The sequence below is a fragment of the Erpetoichthys calabaricus genome, chromosome 2 (genome assembly GCF_900747795.2).
Source record: "Erpetoichthys calabaricus chromosome 2, fErpCal1.3, whole genome shotgun sequence".
NCBI lineage: Eukaryota > Metazoa > Chordata > Cladistia > Polypteriformes > Polypteridae > Erpetoichthys > Erpetoichthys calabaricus.
This window is the reverse complement of record NC_041395.2, coordinates 167,389,167-167,409,419: the sequence shown is the minus strand read 5'-3', so window position 1 is coordinate 167,409,419 and position 20,253 is coordinate 167,389,167. Positions and strand designations below refer to the sequence as shown.

General features: G+C 37.7%; 2 protein-coding genes across 2 annotated transcripts in view; one reads left to right on the top strand and one right to left on the bottom strand.

Moving 5' to 3' along the window:
* LOC114669508 (presenilins-associated rhomboid-like protein, mitochondrial) overlaps positions 1–20,253 on the top strand; it is a 1,019,231-nt gene that overhangs the window by 147,660 nt on the left and 851,318 nt on the right. The window lies entirely within an intron of this gene.
* On the bottom strand, positions 910–13,869 carry LOC114669507 (tubulin alpha-8 chain-like). Its single transcript, XM_028825739.1, has 6 exons — positions 13,852–13,869; positions 6,268–6,490; positions 4,304–4,452; positions 3,228–3,380; positions 2,603–3,130; positions 910–1,218 (listed from the first exon to the last, which is right to left on the bottom strand). Exons 1-6 carry the CDS (start codon positions 13,867–13,869, stop codon positions 910–912), a joined length of 1,380 nt encoding a protein of 459 aa, XP_028681572.1.

Here is a 20,253-nt window from a genome sequence, read left to right as displayed (position 1 = left end):
TACCAGTACTACTTCTTCAGCAGAGCCATGATGGCAGGAACCTGACTGAGATGCTTTACTTGGGCCTTCAGCTTGGCTCTATCACTTTTTACTTACCTTGCTTCCCCACTCACAAAACTTCAGTTCGATCAATATCACTTAATAACAAAGATAGAAGAAGTGAATAACAAACTTCACTGCAGGCAACGACAACATTGGAGCTATACTGACAATTATAATTCGCTTACCTTTCAGTCTTCCTTGACTCTTTGACCTGTTGTTGAGCTCCAGCTTCATTCTTCTATGTGTTTATCTTCTTGTAGTGCTGTCCTGTTCACTGGTGGTGGGTTCAGGATTGGCTTTTAGTCTTTCTGTGGAAATGCTTGATAAAGGACACTTGATATCTGCATAACTTCCAGGCATCATTTACTAATGACCTTATAGGAGATGTAACCAACTTTTTTTCTGTGTTGTTATTTATTGTCTCATGGCTCTTTTTAATCATTTTCTTGCTCAAAGAATAGGAGATTTGTTCTGAATCACATATTTAAAATGAAGAGTCCATATGATGTAAGCTCATTGCTGCAATTTTGAATTGATTGATTGTTTTGAATTATATTTAATTTACTTTATGCGATCTTTTATTTTTGCAATGTATTCCTTTATCTAATTTTTATTGGAAGATACTTTTTAAGAAAACTAAGGAAAAACTAGAAAGGTACAGTTCTTTGTTTTTCTGTGTTGATTATACTCCAGTTTTCCTGTTGAGTCCTCAAAGATAGTTGGTTTCGTTGAACAGTGATTCTAAATAGAGCTTTGTGGAGTAACTTTGGGAATGTATTGTTTAAAGTGAACATTTTCTCAAATTTTGGGTGTAAGTAATTAATAAATAGCAGTATTCATATTGTACAGAGCCATCTTCTTTGGGTCTTATATTGTCCCTGTGTAATATTCCTCCTCCTCATATGGACCCTGTACCGTGTCAATGCCCACTTCTTCATAGTCTTTCTCTAAGGCAGCCAGATCTTCCCTGGCCTCAGAGAACTCACCTTCTTCCATGCCTTCCCCTACATACCAGTGCACAAATGCTCGCTTGGCATACATAAGATCAAACTTGTGGTCTAGACGAGCCCAAGCATCTGCAATGGCTGTGGTGTTGCTTAACATGCAGACAGCACGCTGTACCTTGGCTAGATCCCCATCAGGCACCACTGTGGGAGGCTGGTGGTTGACACCAACCTAGAAGAAAGACAAAATTAAGTTCATATACGAGTTAGGATTAGATTAATACATCTGAAAATTATTTGTTGCCTAGTAAAAAATTTGGCTGACTGCTTGCTAAAATAGCAATATATAAAATAAAAACTGACCAGCTAATTGATCAATCCATTGATTGATTGATCATCAATTATCCTACATATATATATTTTTTTCTTTGATACACTACTTTTCCAATGTAAATTATTGGGCAGTTCGTCTCAAGGCAGGACTCTGCTCTGCAGTGGATATACCAACATGATGTAGAAAATTCTCTCAGTATTCATTCACTGCCTTAAATTCAAATTTTTGTTCACTAGCTTTAACGTATTGTTGCCATAGTACAGAATATATGGTAACATATATCCATCATATTTACAGAAAACAATGAAATTCTTACTTGCATGTGGTAAACTAACATAAAATATGTTGCAATTCTCTGGTGCCAGAATTATAGTGTATACCTACCTTACCTTGAGACTTTTGTATATCTAATATCTAAAAAAATCTTGGAACATAGTTAACAACACTACCTATTTTAAGTTTCATTCAGATACTACAGCTTAAAGAAAAATAAATCTGACATACAAGTGGAAGGACACCAGAAACCCATGAACCTTATTAGCAACCCTGAACTCAAGTTGTTGGATGAACTTGCATCTCTTGCATCTGAAAGTCTCCTTGAGTGACATGTGACAGTTGTAATGACTGGCATTTTTTGGATGGAAATTTTTTTTGAAGCCTTTACTAAATAAAGCTTATATCCATGCTCATTTTTTTTAAATAATGTAACCTCTATCTTCTACTAATTACTTCTTACCTATACTCCATCACAGATTATAGCTGTTGATCTGTAACAGATTAAGTTTATTTGACTACAACTGCCTCAAGTGATTTATGTCATCCTTACACACCTTAAGTGTCCAGCAGACCACCTAAAAACTACAGACTGTGAATTAATGTGTACATTTCTTAAAGACTTAAGGCTTTTGACACCTCACATTTTCTTTACTGCAGCCAGGCACTCTTACAGATGTGAAGTAACTTTAATGAATCCTACAACTAAATGTCACTTTCTGAAGTGGATTAAATGGATCAGTTTCATTTAGTTTGCTGCAGTAACTAATAGTGCTATCTGTGTTTCCTTGCATGGTTACTGAAGCTGTACATAGAGAACAATTCAAGCATTCAGTAACCTCAAGCAATGAAAGCCAGTTCAATTTGAGCTTGTACTATGGAGGTACAACGAGGTACATGTACAACTAAGTAGTGATTCTCCCCATAAAATTCCTTTGCCTACCTCAGCACAATGTAAATGCAACTTGACTACTGCTGTCCCGGTCACTTTAACTCTGCAAAATCTCACCTTGAAACCTGTCGGACACCAATCTACAAACTGAATGGATCTCTTGCTTTTGATGGCAGCAATGGCAGCATTCGCATCCTTGGGTACCACATCACCCCTGTACAGCAGACAGCAGGCCATGTATTTGCCATGGCGTGGGTCACACTTTACCATCTGATTGGATGGCTCAAAGCAAAAACAAGTAATTTCTGCCACAGAGAGTTGCTCATGGTAAGCCTTCTCTGAAGATATAACTGGAGAGTAAGCAACTAGGGGAAAGTGGATACGGGGATATGGCACCAAGTTGGTCTGAAACTCTGTAAGATCCACATTTAGGGCACCATCAAAGCGTAAGGAAGCTGTGATGGATGACACAATCTGACCAATGAGTCGATTGAGATTGTTGTAAGTAGGTCTCTCCACATCCAGGTTTCTCCTGCATATGTCATAAATGGCTTCATTGTCAACTAGGAAGGCACAGTCTGAATGCTCCAGGGTGGAGTGTGTAGTCAGAACGGTGTTGTAGGGTTCCACTACAGCAGTAGAGACCTGTACAGAGTGTAATCACATAGAGAAAAGCTAAAATTTTAATAAATTCTTCATAGGATATTAATGAAATTACATTCTTCACTTTCTCTGATCTGACCTGAGGTGCTGGGTAGATGGCAAACTCCAATTTGCTTTTCTTCCCATAGTCAACTGATAGCCTTTCCATGAGCAGAGAGGTAAAACCAGAGCCAGTGCCTCCTCCCAAACTATGGAAAATCAGGAAGCCCTGCAGCCCTGTACACTGGTCAGCCTGGAGGAGGACAGATGAAAAAAGTGATGTGACTCTAAGCAATAGAGGTTACATCAAATACTGTACTCTCTGCCACCAAACACTCTAGCTTGAATCATACTTACTGTGTTAAATGATTTTTTACCGCTCTGCATTGGAGAAAAATAAATACTACACATTATACCCAGTTTTTTTTTTTACTATGGATTGTTAAAAATTATTATTTATAATATATTTTTGTTCTCATTGTTTTAGCCCTGTGATGGCTATTATGTTTAGGATTGCTTCCTACCTTGTGCATGATTATTCCTTGTCAGCAGTGAACAATATTAAGTAGACCTCAAAATTTTATTTATTTATGTATATCTAATGAAACATTTGCATAAAAGGCTTTAATTTTAAACATCTAGTAAATATTTTCTCACATAACAAACCCATTCTATATTAGCTGTAAATTAATTCACATGAGTGAGTGTGGGAGCACATGATAGATTTGCTCCCTGTCCACGTTAGACTTTTGCTCCCTATGACCTTAAAATTTTATTACATGGGTTTTGGTAAATGGAGAGGAGGATGAATGGCATAGTTGTTTAATTGCTTAATACCATTTTGTTTATTTATAGAATAGTATTAATTTATATAATATATCAAAGTTAATAAGAAAGCAAAGGCATGTTGTCCTTTATGAAAGGAAGGTAGAAATAAATGTTAGATGTATGGACTGATGAATGGCCAAAATTTTGACAATTCATTGAATATATTGGTAAAGCCTACAACATGGCTATGCTACAGAGATTAATCAGTTAAAGACAAACAACAATCTGAACAGAGAAAGTACTTGTTGAATGTCAAAGATAGAGAATTTCCTTATAACAGAATAAGGGTGGCTCCTCACTGAAAATTTTAAATATGGGAGGATGTTTGTGTTGTATACAATCACTCACCAGTTTTCGAATGCGGTCCAGTACCGATTCAATGATGTCCTTTCCAATGGTGAAGTGTCCCCGGGCATAATTGTTGGCAGCATCCTCTTTGCCTGTGATTAGCTGCTCTGGATGGAAGAGACGCTTGTATGTCCCAGTGCGCACCTCATCTAAATGAAAAGCAGTTAAGTTACAGACTTAATTTTAAGATTAATTATGAAATACATTTTTAGTTTTAAACAGGCTTTCTTAGGGTAAGATGAAGAAAGATTAATTCCGTTTTGATAAGTACAATCTTAAAAGTATTGGTTCTTTAATGGTATTTTTTGGTTCTTTACTAGGTTGTGTGGTTCCTCATAGAATTATTGCTTGTCCAAGTACCAATTCTGGGGAGTTTCTTTTGCTTATTTTTTTGATTCTTTGCGCTTTGAAAAACTTCCCAATATGTAGGAAAAAAACTGTAGTCTTTAGTGTATGGTATAGGCTACCTAGCAGAACACTAACAGATTAAGAAAACCTGAACTTTTCCTACATTACTGTACATATGCAGCAAGAGACCTTTTAAAATCATGACAAATTGGTATTTCACAAATATTTTACCATCTATTCATGGTCATTTATTGTATGGAGCCTGTTGCTGTTCTAAATAAATAGGTTCTTTCTGGAATTTTCATGTGGACAAGTCTTTTGGGAACCAAAAATGGTTCCCCTATGGTATTGTTCTGAACAACCACCCTGGCATCTTTATTGATGGAGAAGAGGAAATGAAAACTTACATTCTTGTTATGCCAAAGTTATTAATAACAGGCAAAGCCGGCATTCACAGAGTTACTCTAGTAGCACCAAAAGTAGACCTCTTCCTCATGTAGCTGACTTAAGGTGTTCTGTGTAGATGGAAGGTTGAATTAATATATTCTGGTTTTGAAAATGCAACACTGGGCAGAGTCATCATCATATAAATAATGTAATGTAGTTGTGTTTTTGAACTCCTATTGGTCTTCAATAAAGTTTGTACATAAGGTTCTCTTTACCGTTCAGATAATTTTTCTCCTCACTGTGCTAAATAACAGCTCTAGGGCACTAGATACTTTTTAGCATAATACTTGTTCCAACAATGCAAAGATGTGTCTAGAAAACATCAAACCTGAGTATTTGTCCAAAATACAGTATTTCATTACATGTGTACAAGGCACTCAAACAAATTTGTACTGTTTAGTCTAACAATCATTTGATCATATAGCACTGCATTCAGATAGTACTCTTACTCTGCTCTTTATAAAGTCTACCAAGATACACTTGTCTTAAAAGCTAAATAGATTAACCAAGAAAGAGCTAGGATCAGGCAGGCACAATTTAAGAGGTATATACAGAAAGAATAACATTTCTCAGCAGCCATGGGGCAGCATCCCATATGTCAGCGTTTCTCATCCTTTAAGTATTTGCGACCCGAGTTTTCATAACAGTTTTAATCGCGCCCCCCTAATGTTTTTTTGATACCCTAATAAAATTTATTCCTATATTTTTTGCTGCCGATACACCGCTACAAGTTTAAAATTTCCCTACGAATAGCGAAATTACGCCACATATGGCAACATTTGCGCCCCCTTTTTTGTTACTTTGCTCCGCCATATGTGCAGAGTGGGTGCTCTAGAAGTGAATTCCTACTGTCCATTAGGCATGCTCAACCAGTCATGTGTATTCAAGAAATAAGGTCTTTATGCGTGTGTTGGTGTCTTTTTACATTCCTCCTTTCTATATATAATAAACTCTTTGTGTATGGTGCTTTGATACTATTTTATTTTAAGCATGTTCTACTTTCATATAGAGGTGCCTTCTCACAAAACACATAATCAGCAATCAAAATAGAACAGAAAAATAAACTTCCAGTCATCAATCATTCCTTATCTCTCTGGAGACCTCATTAAGAGGACCACAAGGAATGAAAATTTAGCTACAGTCTTAGAACATTGGAAAATGAGCCTCACCAATCACTGTGGGCTCCAGGTCCACAAAAATGGCTCTGGGGTTAAGCTTGCCGGCTACAGTCTCACAGAAGAAGGTGTCGTAGGAGCTGTCCGTGTTGACATTATTTGTTTCACTAGCAATTTGTCCATCTGGCTGGATGTTATGCTCCAGGCAATACAGCTCCCAACAGGCATTGCCCATCTGGACTCCAGCTTGCCCGACGTGGACAGAAATGCACTCACGCTGGAAAAGTCAACACGCTTTACAGTTAGGAGCTTGGTATATGGTAGAGGGAAGCAAGGAAGACTAAAGTCCTTGTAATTGAGTTTATTGAGCCATGCTCAAGTGTGCCCATGGCTAATCTGGATGACAGCAGGGAGTGTCCCATTCAGTTTTTAAATTATATTTCCATTTCCCTTATATTACCTATTGATATATGAGTGGTTCATATGGAAAGAGGTTCCCCGAATATAACAAAATCGTGCAGGTCACAGGTGAGAACTTGGTCAGGTAATGGCAGTCAATAGGAAAAAGACAGGTGAAATAAGCAGAAAAACATGGCTGTGGTGCGATGTCAGGCTTCCCACACAGTAAACAGATACTTGCCACCACTTCTGGATGGGAAGAAGTTTAATTTCATTCAATATTTTTCTCTATGTCCCCCTCACTAGCTTAACCTTCTGTTTCTTCTTAATTTGTAATTTTCGGTAGTGCATGGCACTGTAGGTTATAGAAACTTCTAGGGTGTAGCAGTTTATACAGTATATACTATGACAGTACACAACAACATAGTATTTGATTCCTTGCTTCCTTATTTTTAACACTTATTGTAACATTTATTTTTAAAGTTAACATAATTTTTGATGTTGCATTTTCTCAAAAGCTTTTTGGATGGGAAAGGTTCTATGTAAATAAAACCTTCTAGGTTGAATAATCTATTTGTCTCTTGATTAATGAGTTCCCAGAAACTGCTAAGGTTCATGGGTTTACTGTAATGTGTAAGAACTTCAAAAAGTGGGCAGCTGACTGTGACTGTGGACATATTTCAATTTAGTTTCCAATACTTTGGGATGATATCCCTTCTCCCCTTCAGGGGAGTCCCTTGTGGATGACTTTAATTCAAATCTGGGAGTAGAAGACCCAAAGTTGGTGTTTCAATACAAAAGAGAACCAACAATATCTAGTAATTCATTTTCAACACCCACTTTTTCCAAATCATATTTATGAAAAGTAAAGGAGGAATAGGCTAAAGGGGTGGCCTAAATTAGAGCCACCAAAAATATGGAGCGGTTTATATACCTCTGGAAACTGGCAGAGCTTGCTGACTCAACACAGAACATGCCCCATCTGGGAATTGAGCTTAGATGCTGGTGCTGTTTTTAATTTTAATAGTGAACTTTCATCTAAAGTAGAACTGAAATGCCTAACCCTTTCACAATGTAGCTTACTTTATACAGCCTCCAAAATATTTGTTTTCCTTTTCTACATATTAGGTGGTTCTTGTTTGCAGTGCAGCAATTCTATGAGGTAACTGCCCAGAATACTCACCATTTTAACAAGAATTTTGATTAAGTCCCAGTTGAATGCAATGGCCTGTCTTCTGTTGTCTTCTCACGGCTCTCACTCTGCTTTCACTGAAGAATCGTTTCAGCCTCTCGGTGAGTTCTAAATGAAGCAATTTTGTAAATAATGATGAAAATTTTATTCAGTTATTTAAACCACTAGAAAGTAATCATTTACAGAATCAAATTTTGAGGACATCCACCTATAATCAAGCCCACTTAAATCTAGTTCAGAGCTTCAGGCAGCTGACTCCCATCTCAACAGCAGTGGACACAAGGGAGGAACCAACTGCTTAATGGGGTGCCAGTCCTTTACTAGATACATTTTGATCCACACGCATATCAAGCTAATTAAGAGTACCCAGTTAACCTAACACACATGATTTTTGAGATGGAGAAAAAAATGTAAAAAAAATAGAAAAAAATGTAAAAAAAATATTAAATAAATAAAATAAAAAGATAAAATTAAAACATAGATTCAGACCTGCAATTTTAAGGCATCATTTCCAACCAAATGTATCCTCATTTCAGCACTCTGACAAAGGATGCAAGTTAATTAAACTAAAATACAATAGTCTGCCCCTTGTGGTCAGGTGGAGGGTATGCTACCCATATCCTTTCTATTTCTACACTAGTTTATTTGCTTTTGCATACACTGTGTCTTAACACAAGCTTCAACATTGCTTACCATAGAAGCTCAAAAAACTTAGCAATCCACCTAAGATATTCTTGTGGGAAGGTGAACGAGGCTACCATATAAACAAAACACAAACAATAATAACTTTGAGAGCTCCATTGATGATTTATGGCACATGTAATGCGTAGTGAAGGAAAACAACTAGATTTCACAGAGAATTTAATGAAGCTCTTAAGTGAGACTGTGTGAGAAAAGACCAGCAAAGGTTACACCTAGTCATGCCAGGGGACTGTTTTTTGTGTGATGAATCTAGAGAGTGGATAGACTTATTTATTGCTGTTAATCAATTGCAGTGCGTGCACACACACACACACACACACACACACACACACACACACACACACACACACACACACACACACACACACTTACAAACATCAATTAACCTAACCAGAATGTCGTTGGGGAAGAAAAAAGTATTGTTGTTATTATTATCACTGCGTGTAAATTGTTTTAAACTCAAAAGTTTCAATAATTATTTCAGCGTGACTGCAGATTTCTCATTCTAACCAACTGCTTAATAGGTTAATTACAAGCCAATTCATTTGCTCAATGGTTTATTCCTGCTTTGTATGTTCTCCCTGTTTATGCCTGGGTATACTAGAATCAAGCTTTAGGCTAACTGTTGACTGTCTTTATTTGCAGCTCATTGTTAATTTTCAGCTAATTGAAAATAAGACAAAACTAACCAAAATAGCCAAATGCAAGCAAAATAACCAAACAAACAGTGGAATCTGAAACTTGTGCAAAAAAAGCAGTTAACATTTCCCTGAAGTTTATAGAACAGATACAGCCCACATGATCACATTTTTGAGAGAGCAAAATTCAAATCAGTTAATGTTGAGAATTGATTTCTAATAAAGGCATTGTTGGCATAAATAAGTGGCAGCTGCAACAAGTCCCAAGAATAGAAACAAATTTGGAGCACAATGCTTTTACAGATAGTTGCATTCTTTTAGTTACAGTGAGACTTAAATTTGCCCAGAGCATTCATTTTTAATGCTGTATGGAGACTCCTATTCCAGGATGCTATTGGAATTAGTAATCTGACAATACATAAACAGTTCAAAATATTCATTCAATTTTCTGATTATTGTTTCTCATGGTCTAATTGATACATGTTGAATGCATGACTTAGGTTCACTTTAATACTTAAAAAAGCAATCTTTTTTAATAATTATTTTTAAAATAATTTTTCCCATTGAAGGAAATACTGTAACAAAACATCATCCATCCATCATTCAACCCGCTATATCCGAACTACAAGGTCACGGGGGTCTGCTGGAGCCAATCCCAGCCAACACAGGGTGCAAGGCAGGAAACAAACCCCGGGCAGGGCACCAGCCCACCACAACAAAACATCATTCACTTACAAAATAACATGGACATTTTGTGTATTAAATCCTTGCATATAATGGTAAATAATATGCATATATCAAACTATGCTGACTATGCTTATAATGGGAACAATGCTATTAGGACTAATGAAGCTCCATACCACACTTTGCTCATTCAGGACTGAGAGTGATATTTTGCTGATAGCAGTTTTTATAGAATTTCAGGGCTGCTTCATTTCTGATGGGGGTTGACCCATCTGGTCATATAAAATAGAAGCTCTTGAATTTGGTACAATCCAGATGTGAGGAGTGCTAAAAATATGTATCCATATGCAAAACGTCCAACCAGTGTACAACACTATGAAGCCCTTGACTTTGGGTCAGTACTGTTTGCTTTTGTTACTGAAACTCCACTTCTTAGTCATTTTAGATTCACATGGGTCATTATTGTCACTTAGACAAAGTACAGTGAAATTTTTGCTCACATATGCTAATCAATATGCAATGTATCACCGCTCTCTGGTGGCATAATTAGTGATACTATGGTAAACCGGAAAGCCACACAAATCCTTACTGACAATGTGAATTGAAAAAAAATATAATGTAGCCTAAAAAGAATAACAAGAGACAAAGGAGTCACTAAAGTGGCAAAGAATAGAGTCCTGCAAGAAACCTCCAAGTACGAGAGTGCAGAAGAGAGTAGTGCCATGGAGCAGCAGAGTCATACCTGATGCTCTGGAAAGTAAATCTCCAGGGGCATGAGAAAGAAAGACTGGAAGAAAAATTGGTGCAAGTCCCCCAGAGGACACTACAAAACAGACATGACAGTTGGAAACCCAATCTCAGTATTGATGTGTATCCTATCAAAGAAATGAATATGCAGGTTAGGTATACACAAAGCATAACACATCAAAATGCCCACTAATGATATGAAAACTACTACATTATCTCATTATTATTAAAAAAAAATTTTGGAAGGCTTGGAAGGAGATGATACGTGATTTTCTTGGAGACACTTTAACGTCCCGTGAAACAAGGTAGTGAGACAAAAGGACAGCTGCTGTACAGGCTTTTAAATGATTGACACACAGTGCGACAAGCAGAACACACAGCTCGGCAACAGCAGCAGCAAGACAGCAGCTGACCTGACCATATCTCCTTAGCGTGCGTTCAGAGATGTGAAGTTGCTGGTGTGCAGCGTGCCCCAGGTAAGGGGGTGGGTGAGCGAAGCAAGCAGGGGGCACAGCCCCCTAGTACATAAAAGAAACAAGCTACATGAAAAAAATGTAGTAATGAGTAGATTTACAACAATACCTAACTTCTATGACATTTATTCCAGTGAAACAGGATATTTTTAGCATCTTCAAATATGCGAGAGAATAATTTGGAGGTAACAGTAGTTAAGTAGTTTGGTCTGCAGTGCACATTAAAATATATAAGCATTTGTTTTAAATGTCATGAAAGGAGCTACAGAAATGATTAAATAGGTGTACTACGATGAAAGTTGATGTAACAAAATATACCAGGAGGTGATTAACACTAGAATTACCAGAGCCTACGAAAAAACTCGTAGATCCGGCCCACCTTAAATCGCTTCTTAAATCCGTTCACACCTCTCCACCAGCATCCTTTGTCCTCTAAATGTGCTGATAAAAGACAAGCTGCCAGCAGCCGGCTATTCCATCCCCCCACCGACTCAGAACGTGAGCGAACTTTTCCCAGCTCATGCCTTGATTGATTATCTGGGAGTGAAGTGGAGTTTTACAGTGGAAATAATAGATCTTTATTTGGAACACACGCATTTCATGCGTGTTCCGTTTCTACAGTAATCTGTGTAAACACATTGTTAAAACAGAAACTTTTTCATATTTTAGTAATAAATGTTACAAAATGTAGTAGGCATAAACTATAGAATGTGTAAAGCCCGAGTTCCAAAGATCAAATAAACACTTTCACAAAAGCTTCAAGAATAGTACAGCAGCTTCTGTGGTGTAGCGCGCTAAGATTTGCTTCTTAAAATGCAGCAGCTTTCCCTTGCCTTTCAGACCCGAGTTCGATTCCCCGCTTGGGGATGAAGTGTTACTTTTTTTTCTTTTTAACCTCAAACGGACATAAAATTTATAAATTGGTATGCACTGTCAGTTAATGAGATCGTTATATTTTCATGTGGGATGCTCCTTTTAAAATATTTTTTTAACAATTGAGACTGCAATTAACAGGAACAACTGTCCTTATAACTGTTATTTTTAAGATCCATAACACACAGACAGACCGAGCACTGTGTAATAGAGAGACAGACAGGCAGAGATATATAAATAAACAGGGAAAGCACATGTACTGAAAGAAAAAAAAAGATCAACATGTGCGTTGTTCCTGCAGCACTGAATAAGCTCACGCGTTCTAACATCACTCCTCCCCCCATCTGACTCTCTAAGTAACAGCACAAGTACAGACACAAACCAAGTGCATGTGTGTACTGTATAATATTAACAAAAAGAGCAGCTTACTACTGAAAACGGCAAATATAGGAGTGAGTGGGGATCGAACCGGGACTTGTGATTACACTCTTAATGCGCTACGCCACAGAAACTGTTGTACCAACCTTGAAGCTTTTGTGAAAGTGTTTATTTGATCTTTGGGGGGATGGAATAGCCGGCTGCTGGCAGCTTGTCTTTTATCAGCACATTTAGAGGACAAAGGATGCTGGCGGAGAGGTGTGAACGGATTTAAGAAGCGATTTAAGGTGGGCCGGATCTACGAGTTTTTTCGTAGGCTCTGGTAATTCTAGTGTTAAGAGATCAGCAGATGTCTTGTAAACAACAAGACTGGACAGTTGTCATACACATGGAAATTTCAATGACAATAGCTAAATCTAAATGATAGCAGAAGAATAAGAATAGGGTAAAACAGACTTTTATTTACTCAGTTATCTGGGTGTGAAAGCCAACAAACCAATTAGAGTAAATGTCAGGTGATGTGTATGCATTAAACAGCACTATTATGTAAATTCAGTTGTTTATAAAATGGACCTCTGCTCTTATTATTCTGACCATTTTGTACCAGACTGTTGTGATGAATGCTCCCTCTTCAAGCATTTGCTGAAAAGATAATTAATGGACACTGTCACACATGTGCACTTGGGAGGCAGTCAAAGGGCTTAACTCAGGGTAAATGACATGCCGGACCAAGGGTTGGTAATGAGCACTAATGCCTGTTCTTTTTTTCAAACCTTCAGAAGGAAAACCCGTGTGAAAACATCACTTTCGCCTCCAATCATGATCTCACTTCCGATCCCTAATGATCCCTAATGATGACCTCACTTCCAATGCCCATTCTGCCTTCCTACTATAAAACTGACCTACCTTCCATTTCTCCTTAGTTCAATGCATGTTTAAGTGTGTGGACTCAATTTTTACAAATTGTTTCACAGTATATGGGGTGGACATCAAACCTTTTCCTTGTATTTTGTCATTCTTACGACATGCTTTCTCCTGCCTGGTTTCTGATTCAAAGAGATTTTATCAGACTTGTTCTAGCAGATACTGGTAACTTTCTCTTTAATTAATATATTAATTTCTACCACAAATAACCAAGTTCAAAATTAGCACAAATGAATAAAACAAGTCTTTTTTTTACCAGAAACACTGTGATACTGGACTTCTCTAACTGTAGCTCCAAGGCACAAGGCATAAATATGGAGAAATAATCAATGTTAATCCATCCATCCACCTATTTATTTTCTAAACCCGCTTATCTAGAGCAGAGTTGGGGGAATCTGGCACGTATCCCAGCAAACATCAGGCACAAGGGAGGAACAAACCTCAGAGTGTGTGCCAGCCCATTGCAAGGTGTCCACCTTAATGCTGTCAAAGATTTTCTTACCACCATAAGGCTAATTGACTTGATCATGAAATAGTAGGGGTTTAGTAACAATATTGTGATGTATACAAAAAATATAGCAAAATTCTTACTTGTCTGTCCATTAGACATGCAACATGTCTCTGGCACCATGATAAACAAGAACATTCTAAAATACCAAACTTCATTTTATTTAATAGTAAATACAAATAGGTTTATTTGATGTTCTCCTTACACAATTTCATATCCCTTATTTGTATTCGTAAACGTATTGTTATAAGTAGTATCACATAAACATAAATGTGAAACTCCAGTAAAATAATTTTTAGTATTAGTTTTTATTAACATTTGATTAATACTATCCTGTTGGCAGAGTGGCACAGTTTTAGAGGACTTGGGCTCCAGTTTACCTTGATCATTATTTGTTTAAACAGAAAATAAAATGAATGGATTGGAAGCACAAGGAATGATTTTAAAATAAACTAGGGGGCTTCGCTCCCTGCTCGCTTCGTTCGCCAACCCCCGTGTTTGATTTTCCAGATACACACTTTTAAGATTTTTTTTTCTTTGAATTGTTGCTATTTCATTAGTTTCACTTTTATTTCAGAACCTATGTAAAAACAATATTTGGAATCTTTTAAATGAGGTCAGTGAGACATGTGTTTAATGACTTTGTTCCATAATTCAGGATAGCTCTCTCTGTTTGGAATTTCAGCACAGACAAAGCGATCTACATCATCATCAGTTAATAATTTTTTTTGCAAAGTAACCAATAAATGCATGTGAGTTAAAACACGTTTTTAAAATTCTCTGACTTAAACTTCAAAGCCGTACAATATTTACATACTTCTGACATATCACCTGTGTCCATATATTCGATCTCTATTCGCCTTTAAGTTATTTCTCTGAGTAATAATTTCTCTTTTTTTGCGCTAATGCAATGTTTACTTTCTTTGTTTTGACAATGTCGTTTTTTCTGCTTTCATATTCTGTATCTTGCTCTGCATGTGTTTTGTGCCTACGTTTTTTTTTTTTTTTTGAGTCTTTTGAATTCCAGTTTTCATTATCTCTAACCTGCTCTGCATGTGTTTGGCCCCTTTGTTTTGTAACCTCTTTATGACGTTTTACTTTGTTTTCTACTCTGCCTTTTATTTCTGACCTCGCTTTGTCCTGCTTTTTTTTCAATGACACCTGGTCCATGGTGATTATTTTCCCTTTTTCGAGTAATAATTTCCATTTGTTTGCGCTACTGCGATCTTTACTGTCTTTTTTTTATACTTTCTAATTTTCCTACTTTCATATTCTTTAACTTTCTCCACATTTGTATCGCGCCTATGCTTTTTTTTTTGAGCCTTTCGAATTCCACTGCTTTCATAATCTGCTCTGCGTGTGTATAGCGCCAACGTTTGTGAACGTGTTTATGAAGTTCTACTTTGTCTTTTATTCTGTCTTTTAATTCTGAGCCCGATTGGACGTGCTTTGTTTCAGTTCCACTTGTTATGGGCTGATAATTACTTTTCTTATTTTCTGAATTTGCACCTAGATTATTTTTTTTTTTGCTCTTTTTTCTCTCCAATGCTTTTGAGTCTCTTTTCTCCGCACTGCTTTCTTCTTCACTTAGTCGTCGATATTTCATTTATAACGTATTGTCCTTATACGCTTTATATGCGTTGAGACCCTGGATCTGTATGTACTCAAATCCTTCACAAGACTGAATGTTTTGCTGCCCAGTTGTCTTATTTGATATTGATTGTAAGTAGTGGGTGTCTTGCAAGAATCTCATGTTCTACGTCATCACGAGACGGTCCTGGGTCAATCTCTTGGCACAATGTCTCATGTTTAAGGTCCTCGCGGGTCTTTTAACTATCTTCTGTGATCTTAACGTTAAGATCACGTCTTGACGCCCTACTGTTTCTCTCCAGGATTTTTTTTATAATAGAGAGATATCTATTTTACTGGGAAATGACTATTGATAACTTTTTATAAGAATTTGCATTACTCTCATTAATGACATTTTCAGATCTTTGCAATGGTTGAATAGTTTAAATTTTAGATTAGATCTACATCTAATGAATATATGATTTATAAAGATATTTATGTTTGACACATTAGTTACTGGGTGGCACGGTGGTTCACTTCCAGTGTCCTCCCTGCGTGGAGTTTGCATGTTCTCCCCGTGTCTGCGTGGGTTTCCTCCGTTTGCTCCAGTTTCCTCCTACAGTCCAAAGACATGCAGGTTAGGTGCATTGGCGATCCTAAACTGTCCCTAGTATGTGCTTGGTGTGTGAGTGTGTGTGTGTCCTGCGGTGGGCTGGCGCCCTGCCTGTGGTTTGTTCCTGCCTTGCTTCCTGTGTTGGCTGGGATTGGATCTAGCAGACCCCCATGACCCTGTGTTGGGATATAGCGGGTTGGAGAATGACTGACTGACTGACTGACATTAGTTACTAGGCATTATCACTATTCAGCTAAATAGGGACTAAATATGAATTTATTATAATAATAAATGTGCACAAAGCACCCTCCACTCCACAATAGTCTTTCTCGCTCATCGGCTTTATGGTTGTGACTGCAACACTGTCTTCGGGATTCTCTCCTGCCTCCTGCAGAACTTCCGGATGGACCCCTGGGAGGTATGCGCACGGGACAAAACGCGTTATTTTAAATAGGTTTTCAAGTTCGCTCCTGGCACATACCTCATTGCAATTGTCCTCTTCCGGATGCTTCTCCCGAAGCGCGTAGCTGCTCCATGGCTCATCTTGAGTGCAGGCAATGCTGAGCGCTAGACCTCCGCTTGTGTTACCGCTTTGCTTGTTCTTCTTTTTCCCCATGATGGTCTTGGAAAACGGGGTTTATGGTGACTTCCTGATTTTTCTGCAAGTCTTGACGCTGTCCTCTTGGGTTCTCTGTCCACAGAAATTTTTAGATACAGGTCCTCTGCCAAACCGACGGCCAGAGAATCCTGCTGACTATGCCACTGTGACAGATAGGGGGCGCTCTTGCTCCCTTGAACCCTCGGACAATATGTCAGACACCAGATAAAAGTCCAAATATTAATTTATTATAATAATAAATGTGCACAAAGCACCCTCCACTCCACAATACTCAATAAACAATACTCAATCCTCCACTCCCAGACACTTAGCCACTCTGCCTCCCAACTCAGCTCGCCTCTCTGGGATCTCTCACAGTCCTTTATAGTCCTTGACCTGGAAGTGATTCTGAACCCTCAGTCCATGTGACTTTCTAGCACTTCCGGGTCAGATCAAAACTCTTCTTTTTCATCCCGGAAGTACGTAATTTCCTCTGTCGCTGTGACTAAGACGTACTTCCGGGTTATTGAGGAAATACACATCCTTGTGCCTCCCTGCAGCGACTCCTGGAGGCCCCCATGGTAGCCAGCAGGGCTGTGCATAAAAATGCCATTGTCCATAATTCCCTGCTGGCATTCGGAGCACCTCCATGCTGCAAGGAGGGCTCCATCTGGCGGCCTGGGGGTATTGGCCGGGATGAATGGCCGGCCATATCTCACAACAGATAAATCTTTAACTTCATTTAAATAATCTTTATTGTTAATAATTAAACATGTGAGGACACGGTGTCGCTGCGCTAGCAAGGATCTGGCGCTCCGTTCATGGATTGTTCCTGCCTCACACTGTATGCTTGCTGGGACTGGCGTGACACTGGATGGATAGATGGATAGAATAATTAAACATGTACTATGAAGATATTTGAATGTTCCTTAAAAGTTTATAAGAATCAGCATTCTAAGCTTACAGATGGCTTAACGTTTATTACAGAGCTGATTGTGTGGCGATTGGGTATTTGGAGAAAGAATTGGGGGTTAGTACTTTTGAAAGAGACAGTACTGCTGCAATAAATTATTTCATCGAAGGTCGCGCACAATCACTGCACCACCGTGTTCCCATGTTTAGTAACATGCTTTAACTCCTATCATCTTGAAAATGATATCACGTATACATCTCAGTATTTTAATTGTTCAGAGAGCTGTAATATTACGAATGTAATGGATTCTGTGTTCTGTCGGAGGAAGAAAAAGCCCGGAAGCACGTAGTGATTCACACACATAGAGCACATAGAAGATCAAATACAAAACAAAGCATTTAACGCGCTACTATAGTTACGATGGACTTTGAGAAACTAGTAAATTAAACGATTTTAAGATGAAGTTTATGATGTTCTACTTTAATGACAAAATAATCTACGTGATTAAAGTGGACATTTTGAGATTAAAGTTGACATTTCATGCTTTTTTCACACTGTGTGCCTTTTTTTTTCTCTGTACCCTAATAAGCTTTCATATGAAACTCAGACGGTGGGCTACGACTCGCCTTTTCACAGCGACTTTGATATCTGACAACTTCTTTTTTATTTTGGGTTCTGTGCGACTTTGTGAACTTGAGCTTTCAAGTTTCTCTGACACGCTATGTCACTCGATCAACTTCCTTTTGTTGTTAATACCACTGTTTAAACCAACAAATAGTACGTTTTTCCTTGCCTCCACTTGGTATTCGCTGAAATTCTTCTATTTTCCCCTGTGCTTTTGCCATTGTCTTTTCACAGAACACTGATCTTAAGGGCTATTTATATTATATCAAAGAGGCGTAATTCTGGGAGGAGTTGGGGTGGGGCAGCAGGTGCGTGTGTTACTTTTCACGCTGACCGGGATTTATGTAGTGGAAGAACGTGGAAGTTGGCGTTCTCACAGATTTATGCATCTGGATTTTTTTGTGCGTAAGCACATTTCCGCTTTTGACCTTATGCCATGTTAGAGTGTGAATTCTATGTACGGCATTATGAATGAGGCCCCTGCTTAATACTCACTTGGCTTAAGCATTTCTTTTTAAATTAAGCATTAATAAGTGTATATTTCCAACATTAATGAAGCAGTCTGCATTCAAAATATAAGTTTGTCTGTGCTGTGACTTAATTTCTAGTGATTTACATATTTTCATACAATTTTGTAATTATTTTCAGTCATCATTTGGACCCCCAGAAGTGCCGCGTGTCCCCCAAATATTCAGAAACACTACTTTAACTGAAAAAGGAATTTTTTATTAGATGGTATGGAACAAGTGATAAAAAATCAGAAGTAACTCCAAGACCCATGATTAAAGCAGAATTATCATTTTCTGTTAATGTTAAGTTATCCATTTCAGTCAATTGAGAGTTATTTAAACTCAGCAATATTACTCTGAATCCTTTTGTTTTCTCTCGCATCCCAAAGACTAAATAAAGACATTCTAGGTCCCATCTTTCCTCACTCCCCTTTGTAGGTTTAGGAGCCATCATGCCATAAGATAGCTTTGTGATGGACTGCTATCCTGTTCAGGTTTTTTTTCTACCTGGTACTAACTGCCACTGCGATAAGACTCTATCCCACTATGAAACTGAATTGTAATATGCAGATTCAGAAAAGTTGCAAGGTTTCATTTTATGCAACACTTTTCATTACATAACTCATTTTTACTAAGATCTTTACAGCCTAAAATGATGCTGTGCATTGTGTGGACCTAAGAACAGATAAAAATAACAAAATTCAGAGGACAGCTAATAGTGTGACAAGAGAAATTTTACCGTTTGGGCAATGTTGCTACAAGAATTCCACCAATAAAAGGTGTGTGTTCATACTGAGTTAGATGCAACTTCTTATTTCTTCTCAAAATCATAGGCTTAAAACAGGACTGCAGATTCCTTTCCATAATGTCTGGGAGTTTGGTACCTTTTATAGCCCTAAGGCTTGTCCCTTCACCTGTCACTTTCAAGCTTAAGGTTGACTTCATTGGATAGCAGTGACATATTACATGCTTGTCAGACCATCATATAAAAATTTCTCTGAACTCTTCAAACATGATAATGCTAGTACAGTATGGCATAGTAGTTGAAGATTTGGACTTCAAACCCTTGAAGTCTGTGGGCTCAAGTCATGTTACTGACACTGTGTATCATGAGCAAGTCACTTGACCTGCCTGTCCTCCAATTCAAAAACCAAAAGAAATGTAACCAATTCTATCATAAATGTTAAAAGTCACCTTGGATTAAGGCATCAGTCAAATAAGTAAATGCACTACAAATACAGTGACAAGAAAAAAAGAATGTGGACCCTTTAGAAATAAACACATTTTATGTACAATATATGGTCAAAATATGGTATGACCTAAGTTACAGTAATGAACAAACAAAATATGTTTTAACTATTAATACAGAAATTATTTTATTGTTCTTGTACATACTGAATACATCATTCAAACATTCACAGTGTAGGTTGGAAAAATTAAGTGAACCCCTAGGCTGATGAGTTATACTGATTGGAGTCAGGAATTGGCAAACCTGGAGTCCAGCCAATGAAGCAAAATTGGAGGTGTGGTTTAGTTCTACTTTGACAAATAAAAAAGACTCAAACATGTTGAGTTTGCTATTCGCAAGATGCAACTGCTGATGAAAAAGCTTTACAATCAAGAACTGTTGATTTGCATAAAGCTGGAAAGGGTTATAAAGTCATTACAAGAGTTTAGATATTCATTAGTCCACCGT

Bases quoted from the DNA above. Each gene is read 5' to 3' on its own strand.
- LOC114669507 (XM_028825739.1), bottom strand. The intron at 4,453-6,267 runs GTGAGGCTCATT...CTTTTCATTTAG, and splicing joins CCTGGAGCCCACAGTGATTG to ATGAGGTGCGCACTGGGACA. The intron at 1,219-2,602 runs GTGAGATTTTGC...TCTTTCTTCTAG, and splicing joins GGTGTCCGACAGGTTTCAAG to GTTGGTGTCAACCACCAGCC.